This window comes from Cimex lectularius, unplaced genomic scaffold (genome assembly GCF_000648675.2).
Source record: "Cimex lectularius strain Harlan isolate CLEC.00 unplaced genomic scaffold, Clec_2.1 scaffold114, whole genome shotgun sequence".
NCBI classification, from domain to species: Eukaryota; Metazoa; Arthropoda; class Insecta; order Hemiptera; family Cimicidae; genus Cimex; species Cimex lectularius.
This window is the reverse complement of record NW_019392782.1, coordinates 103,249-112,641: the sequence shown is the minus strand read 5'-3', so window position 1 is coordinate 112,641 and position 9,393 is coordinate 103,249. Positions and strand designations below refer to the sequence as shown.

General features: G+C 30.1%; 1 protein-coding gene across 1 annotated transcript; it reads left to right on the top strand.

The window, feature by feature from the left end:
• Positions 1-1,243: 1,243 nt before the first annotated feature.
• Positions 1,244-3,301, top strand: LOC106663411 (cytosolic non-specific dipeptidase). The gene is made up of 7 exons (XM_024227760.1): positions 1,244-1,363; positions 1,468-1,694; positions 1,936-2,134; positions 2,204-2,425; positions 2,484-2,633; positions 2,710-2,811; positions 3,127-3,301. Exons 1-7 carry the CDS (start codon positions 1,244-1,246, stop codon positions 3,211-3,213), a joined length of 1,107 nt encoding a protein of 368 aa, XP_024083528.1. The 3' UTR covers positions 3,214-3,301.
• The last annotated feature ends 6,092 nt before the right edge of the window (positions 3,302-9,393 follow it).

The following is a 9,393-nucleotide window of genomic DNA, read 5'->3' as shown; positions in this document are numbered from 1 at the left end:
ATTGTTTAATGAAATTATTCCTGCTTCCAAACTCATATGACTTATGCATTAATGGTCTTGGGCCACGGTCATTCTAAGCTTGTCTTCAAACAGCAGCAAAACGCCTTGAGCATTTTAGAAAATAATTTTTATAAGTTCGAAAATATTTACACTATCTTGTTTGTACATATTAAAGTGTGAGATGTATAGCTTTAAATTAAGAAACACTCGTAAAACAGCCAAAGTTGTACATAGTTATAAAACGAGAAATTTGATAAATTATCACCCAAGGTTAAGCCTCAAAAGGTGTGCAAACGATTGTAATTATTGGCCCACAAAATTTTATAATAAAATACCTGATAAAATTAAAACTGCCTGAAAAGAGTTTTAAGGATAGAATCAAATCTTACCTATTAACCTCAGAAGTCTACTCTTTTGAAGAATTTTTAACTGGTGATACTTCAAATATATTGATTAAATTATAAGAAAGGGTGTTGTTATAATGACATGTACTTAATTGACAAATGTATTGACAATTTGTATTTTTCAACCACATAATATTTGATACTATTTCTCAGAATTGTAAAAAAAAATGAGGAAACCACATACGCAAAAAAAAGTGGGTTCAAACTCATTCCAACCTGGGTCTTTTTGACTTTTGACAGAGATCTTAAACCGACAACTAAGTCTTAGGAAAGAAGAGTAAAATAATATTTTATGCCTTCACTAATGTTACCATCATATATTTCAAAACAAAATTACAAATTTTCCTACATGGCTCAGTTGTCTCTGAGGTTATTGCACTAATTTGGACAATGAACTACACCCATTTCTATGAAAAACATTTTTTTATTCCTCAGAATAAGACAAATTGTTTGTTAGAAAAGAATTAAGCCTCTTTCGGACAACACGGTTGGTTTGATTGAACTAAGTTGCTTTAAGCTAAAATTTTTCTTGGCTGGTTTCATACCAGACAATTTGTGGAATCAACTTCTCTTCCCAACAAATATCAGTACAATGTTAGCACCCAAGAAAGCAGGAGAATAGGAGAAAACCAGAAAAAGAAAAATGAAGCTTTTAGGCCAACACTCAGTCCCTCCTTGCTCTTTAGCCCTTTTTGGGAGATCTTAAATCAACTCCTAAGAGGATAAAAAATTCTTTAAAAAAATAATTTATTCCTTAATTAATTTTACTTCTAAACATTTAAAACAAAATTGCAGATTTTCCTTCATGGCTAAGGCATCACAGAGATTATTGTACTGATATGAGCAATGAACGNCTCTATGGGAGAGGAGCATCTGATGACAAAGGGCCTGTTCTCTGCTGGCTGAATGCCATCGAAGCGTACAAAGAATGCGGAATTGAACTTCCAGTCAATGTTAAAGTAATTAAATTTTTCATTACAATCCTGCCAGAAATTCAACAGCCCAATATGTTTCATTTAAGTATATTACAATGCTCTTAAATCATCTTGTGTTTTGATTTTAGTTTGTTTTTGAAGGGATGGAAGAATCTGGTAGTGAAGGTTTGGCTGAGCTTCTTGAAGAAAGGAAATATTTTTTCAAAGACGTGGACTATGTGTGTATTAGCGATAACTATTGGCTTGGAACTTCAAAGCCTTGCATTACATATGGTCTCAGAGGAATTTGTTACTTTTTCATAGAGATTGAATGTGCTTATAAAGACCTCCATAGTGGTCTGTATGGCGGGTGCCTGTAAGTTTAATAATGATAACTATTTCAGTAGTCATAACTGACTATTAATTATTTAAATAAATTATACTTTTTAACTAAGGCCAAACATTGAAATCACGATAGCTCAAGTGGTTAGAGCAGCTTGTTGAATCCCAATCATGACTCTAGCTTTTCATCTCAACCGAGACCTTAGATAAAAAGTATAATTAATCTAATTAATATAAACATTCGTTTGTTAAAAAAATAATTTAATAATATACAGAAATGAAGCAACGACGGATTTGATCCATGTGTTGAATTCATTGCTTGATAAAGATGGAAAAATTCAAATTCCTCACTTGCATGATGATGTTCTACCAGTGACTGATGAAGAGAAAAACCTTTATAAAAATATTGAATTTAATATCTTTGATTTTAAAAATGAAATTGGTACAAAAACATTATTGCACAATGAAGATAAGGTTTGTATTTTTTTCTTTACTTGTTTGATTATTAATATTCTTTTTAAATTGTAAAATTAATTTTCTTAGGTGAAAATTCTAATGAGTAGGTGGCGATTTCCTTCACTCAGCATACATGGAATTGAAGGAGCTTTTTGTGAAGAAGGTTCAAAAACTGTGATACCAAAGAAGGTCATAGGTAAATTTTCTATTCGTATCGTACCTGATCAAGATCCGCTCAAAGTTGAAAAATGCGTTATTAAACATTTGAATAATGTTTGGAAAAATAGGGCAAGCTCTAATCGCTTTAAGGTTCGTCCAGATCATCGATGGCTTTTTCCGATTGTATCTCTTTCTGTACAAATTTCAGGCTTATATGATTCACGGCGCTAAGGCCTGGCTTTCGGACGTCGATAGCCCAAATTATACTGCAGCGAGGTCGGCAATAAAGATGGTTTATGGAGTTGAACCTGATTTAACACGCGAAGGGGGATCGATTCCAATTACTCTAAACCTCCAAGTAAAAGATCAATCATTAAAAATATGTATTATAAAATCAAACAAATATATTTAAATTAATTTGTCTCTTTGTAAAGGAAATTACGGGGAAAAGTGTAATTTTAATTCCCATTGGTGCCTGTGATGATGGTGCACATTCTCAAAATGAGAAAATAGATTTGAGAAACTACATTGAAGGGGTGAGTGAAAATAAATAATTGTTTACTATTAGCTGACAATTTTTATTGTTTTTTAAATTGGTTAAAACACGTTTTATGTTTGATTTTTAAAGAGTGAAAGATATGTTTTCAGTTTGCCAAAAATTCTTTTTTAGACATAATAAAATAAACATAAAAAAAACTTTTTGAGTGAAATAAAAAAGTTAAAAAAATCTATAAAACCTTGACTATCAAAGGATCAATTTATATAATAATTATGTATTAGTCTCTTGTCTGAATAATTTGAACAATAATTGAAAATAATTGCTTAATTTGTTTCAAACTGCTTTTTTCCAGACAAAAGTATTAGCAGCGTACTTTCACGAAATTAAACAGTTGCACTCTTCAGTTAAAAGCCATAAAAATTCTACCACTTCGGCTTGATTTCACCTTTGGAACTTGTTAATTATTATTAGCTCAATGAACTAACACATTTCATTCTAAAATGATGTAATAAAATTTATTAATCTATTTTAATTTTATTTATTGAGCAATTAACCTAGACATTGTTAATTATTCAGAAATCATGAGATTCATGTCGTGTCACCAGATCGCATCTCAAGATTTCTGAATAATTAAATTATACTATTTATTTGAAAGATAATTAAATAAATCATTAGAAAGTAAAACACTGTATTTTTCTATGATAAAATTATGAAAAAACTACCTTGTCAGCTTTGTAGTGTTTAAAAATAAAATGATTAATCAAGCACTTCTTCAGTAGTATGCTCTTGTTGAGATAGCAAGAAGATTATTACAGGTAATGTTTGTTTTCTGTTAAAATATCGAAATTACAGAATACGGTTTTTTGCCATGCTTGAAATTAATTGTAAATATATTTTGTAAACTGTTTTTGTATAAAAATTTATTCTACAGAGTACAAATTAATAAAATGGTTTTACATTATTAACACTACTTTTGGGAGTAAGGTCTACATATAGTAACAATAATTATTGAATATTTAACATTTCTCTCTCATCCCCCCCTTTTTCTCTCTATATCTATCACATTTTCTCTCACAAATTTTAATTTAAACTCATAACAATGAGTTGAAAAAAATTGTATGTTAATTTGCTCTCTAACGCTTAAGAATATATTCTTGTTGTTTTCAGGTGAAATCATGAAACAAAAAAACAACAACATTACATTACTAAAAACCAAATGAGATCATTGCAACAAGTCTTTTTAACTGACAGACTATGTATATTTCACCAAGTCAAGAAGGAAACGGTTTCCTTTTAAACGCTAACATCTGTTTAAACATCTCGAAGTAACGTCAACTTTCTATTTATCTATTTGTAATTCAAATAACTTGTACTGAAATAGAATCAGCATTCGTATTAGCATTTGTTTCATTGGCAACAAATGAATTAGTGCAATTATATGTTGGGTGTCATGGACAACGGGTCAAATTAATTTACAATAAATTTTCAAATAATTATCAATCAAAGCAGTGCTGGGATTTAGAACCCAGAACTGCTAGCATGGCAAATACAAAGTCAGATGCCCTAACTATGGGGCCACCGCAGTCCCCCTCACTCTGGGGAGATCTGAAGCATTCCGTCATACTAGTGTGATGCTAAAGCAAATAAAAATAAACAAAACAAACCCTAAATTTTTTTAAAAACTAAATAAGTGTCAGTGCATAATGTGATTAATACAAAAAATTCAAGTTATATTTAAATAAATTAAAAAATATATTTATTAGGAGAACTACATTGTATTTGATGAAATGTGAGCACACTAAAAATATAGAATTTGTACCAAAGGAACTTTTAAATTGCAATCTTGAAAAGCTGTGTTTTTAAATAGCTTTGTTCTCAAGGGTGCAGATTTACCCTTAAATTATTAAAGATTGAACTCCTCATTTAACAATTAATTGATCAGTTTAAAAGGTTGGATTATCTTTGAATTTTCATATTAATATTCAGGATCTTTAGAAATGTTCAATTTTGCAAAAGGTTTTATTTATTAATTTTTTATTTTTTGACATCCAATTTTGCCCCAAGGGTACAGAAATATTTTAAACATTTTTGAATATCTTGCAACCCAAAAATGAGATTTTTTTAGATTTCCCTGGGCCTTTCGTTTTGGCTTTAGGCCCCATTTTCTGGCAATTGAATGAGTGTAATAGTTAAATGGTTGTAGTCTGTCAGTATGGGGTCTATGGCGGGGAGGTCGATGGTAAAAAGCATACCATGAAAAATCGGATATTATTTTGAAACGTGACCAATTTTATATTTACCAGAAGGGAAAATAACATTAAAGGAAAATTTTCAACTGTTAAACATTTCCAAAAATTGTTTAATATTTTGACAACNATGAAACAAAAAAACAACAACATTACATTACTAAAAACCAAATGAGATCATTGCAACAAGTCTTTTTAACTGACAGACTATGTATATTTCACCAAGTCAAGAAGGAAACAATTTCCTTTTAAACGCTAACATCTGTTTAAACATCTCGAAGTAACGTCAACTTTCTATTTATCTATTTGTAATTCAAATAACTTGTACTGAAATAGAATCAGCATTCGTATTAGCATTTGTTTCATTGGCAACAAATGAATTAGTGCAATTATATGTTGGGTGTCATGGACAACGGGTCAAATTAATTTACAATAAATTTTCAAATAATTATCAATCAAAGCAGTGCTGGGATTAGAACCCAGAACTGCTAGCATGGCAAATACAAAGTCAGATGCCCTAACTATGGGGCCACCGCAGTCCCCCTCACTCTGGGGAGATCTGAAGCATTCCGTCATACTAGTGTGATGCTAAAGCAAATAAAAATAAACAAAACAAACCCTAAATTTTTTTAAAAACTAAATAAGTGTCAGTGCATAATGTGATTAATACAAAAAATTCAAGATATATTTAAATAAATTAAAAAATATATTTATTAGGAGAACTACATTGTATTTGATGAAATGTGAGCACACTAAAAATATAGAATTTGTACCAAAGGAACTTTTAAATTGCAATCTTGAAAAGCTGTGTTTTTAAATAGCTTTGTTCTCAAGGGTGCAGATTTACCCTTAAATTATTAAAGATTGAACTCCTCATTTAACAATTAATTGATCAGTTTAAAAGGTTGGATTATCTTTGAATTTTAATATTAATATTCAGGATCTTTAGAAATGTTCAATTTTGCAAAAGGTTTTATTTATTAATTTTTTATTTTTTGACATCCAATTTTGCCCCAAGGGTACAGAAATATTTTAAACATTTTTGAATATCTTGCAACCCAAAAATGAGATTTTTTAGATTTCCCTGGGCCTTTCCTTTTGGCTTTAGGCCCCATTTTCTGGCAATTGAATGAGTGTAATAGTTAAATGGTTGTAGTCTGTCAGTATGGGGTCTATGGCGGGGAGGTCGATGGTAAAAAGCATACCATGAAAAATCGGATATTATTTTGAAACGTGACCAATTTTATATTTACCAGAAGGGAAAATAACATTAAAGGAAAATTTTCAACTGTTAAACATTTCCAAAAATTGTTTAATATTTTGACAACCGTATTATGAATACTGTTATACCCCGTATAATTGGTTGAATTATGCCTTAGAAATTGATTTTAATTATTACATGATTTAGTTTTCATGCTGATTACTTTAACTTACAGAATACAAACTGATTAGACTTTAACCAAAACAGAAGAAGAAAAAGACATAACACGAACAAAATGCATTAACACAATATAACTCACTACACATTATAATTATACTTGTAACTTAGTCATTAAAAAAATGGATTTTTATTTTATAGATTTTTTTTAAGGATTAGAAAGATACTTTTTTATTTATGAAAATTTAAAAATGTATGTTACTTCAAATAAGTTTTATTAACTTTTTTCTATTAAATTAATTTGATATATTTTTCCTTTTTACACATTATTTAACTATATGTGTAAATTATAAAATTCTTTTAAAAAATGCATAACTAAATGTTTTTTTATTTTACATATTGTTCTTTTTTACGTACTTGTTTGTTTTAAAAAAATGAATACATGTATGTACAAATTTTGTTTTATTTCACTTATAAATCCGGTACGTACTTATAAAGCTCAGATATGGGGGTTTCAGTACTATGAGGCTTTTGAAAATTTTCAAAAGTATTTCTTCAAAAACCTGATTAATTTGCCATCTGTCACTCCTAACCGGCTGTTGCCTTTAGAAACTATTATTTTCATGTACTCTACAGCTTCACCTAAAAAGCCCAAAAATTCTAAAATTACCGGATTACCATTTTGCCTAGAATTTATTTTCAAAAAGTCTTGAGTTTCAATCAATGGATTTATTCGACAGGATTTTAATTCTGACTTTTACGAGTCTTTGAACAATACTTCTTGGGAATCCCAGAGTACTGGCCATCCTGACAAAATAAAAAGTCAAAAAAGTTGACAACAGCTCTAATGAAACTGTTAACTGTTGAAATATTTTTGATAAAATTACCAAATTAAAAATTTTTGAGCTTTGTTGGGGAAACTTCATGTCTAACTATTTTGGAATTGAAAACCCTTTCAAGGGGTGAAATGATTTCATCTTGACAGGCAATCCCACCCTCAGCAACTTATTAAATATGCACACCACACTAGGATAATATGGAAGACTTCACTTTTTGCAAATATTCTACCCACAGAATTTTTGTTTACAACGAGCTGGATTTCGGGCATTAAAAGCCCATCATCAAGTTGAAGGAGTTATAAACATCTATCTTGACATGAAATGTATGAGTACATGAATATGTGATTAGAACCATCATTTACAAAAAGTGAATCTACTTATCCCACCTTTATCATTTCTAGTGATAGAGCTTTGTAAGTACATAAGTTTTGCTTTATTTCATCCAACTTTGCCATTTTTAATACTCTGTAAGCTTTAGTTAAATTATTTCATTATAACTACGTCACTTTATTTATTTTAGTTTTCATAAACTATTCAATTTTGCCAATTTATGATTAAAAATATTATGGAGGTCATATTATTATTGTTGATTAATTGTGCGTCTTTCTCCTGCAGACAGCCTTTACCATAACTTAATGCACTTTATGTCCTCCCCCCCCCAAAAATAAATAAATAAATAAAATAAACGTTTGTATACCTCGGGATAGTTTGCCAAAGTTGTAAAATGATATATCAAGAAAAATTTTGAATGATAAACAGAAAAATTGAATGGACATTGCATATTATCTACCATGAGAAATAGCTTGAATTTACAAAGATTGCAATATTTTTGCTTTGCATTCACAAAACCAAGATGTCATATACTAAATAATAAAAAAAAGCTGGTTGAGAAAGTAAAACCTATTGTAAATAAACAGTTTGAGAAAGGGGATACTATTTTTAACTGGCTGATTCATAAACTGATAAATAAAGAATTTGTATTAATAACGGTTTCAACAAATGATAAAAAAATGATTATACTATTAAATAACGATTGAATAAATAGGAAATATGGTCGTTTTCGATCATTTTCGTCTGCTTATCTTCAATGGTCGATGAGCAGATTGAGAGTCTAAGGAAAGTGAAAAAAAAAGCCCTACAACAAAGGAATTATTAGGGATTTAATAAGAAGAACTGGGGGGAGGGCGTCGGTGGCCGCAACGGTTTAGGCGTTGACATAGCACTCATCACTGTAAGATAAAGGTCCCGGGTTCGAATCCAGCGGTCCTGCATTCGAATCCAACATACTTTCAAATGGGCTTTTTTTCAAAAACACCCTGAGGGTTTATACGACCTCTGATGTTGCGAACCCTCATAAAAAAAAATATAAAAAAAAGAAAGAAAGAAATAAGAACTCTAATTTTTTGGGGAGTGAAAAAGCTAAGGTGTTGAAGAGAATGGAGGCTTGAGTAGGCCTTTTTAATAATAGAGCTCACATGGGGTTAAAATTAACGCCAAGATTTTTAACTTTACTACTACTACCTATTTTATTTATTTACTTTTTTTTTTTTCAATTCAGTTTAATATGTTAATATTCAAAGCTCTGGAAACTGGACTTTTATAAAGAGGTAATTATAATGTAAAAAAGTATGAAATTTTCAGATAAAAAAACAAATTTGAGATATGTATAGTTTGACATTTTTGAACTTATCTGTCAACTCATTCTGTTTTTCTTCAGCCTGGAACTTTACCCAAGAAACCTAAGCCCGCCCTTGCTAGTGACTATTGCCCTATAGTTCTTCCATATCTATGTTGAGGATTGAAAAGATTTTATTTAAACAAATATCCTTATTTATTGGCTCCCATGCCCTTACATCCCTTTTTCAATCTGTCTTCCAAAAATTTCATAGCCCTCAAAATTTCAGATATTCGCATTGAGATAATAAGAGTATTATTATTGTTCTACTTGATTTTTCCAATGCATTTGGCTCTGTAAATCATAATTTGCTTATTTGGAAACTGACACATCTTTTTGGTTTTTCTTGAACTGCTACTAATCCCATCTCCTCCTATCTGTCTGACAACTCAGAGAGTTAAAGCTTCTACATCCCCTTCTCTCACAATTTCAGCTGCTGTACCCCAAGGCTTTATTTTTGGACTTTTACTCTTTTCCATGT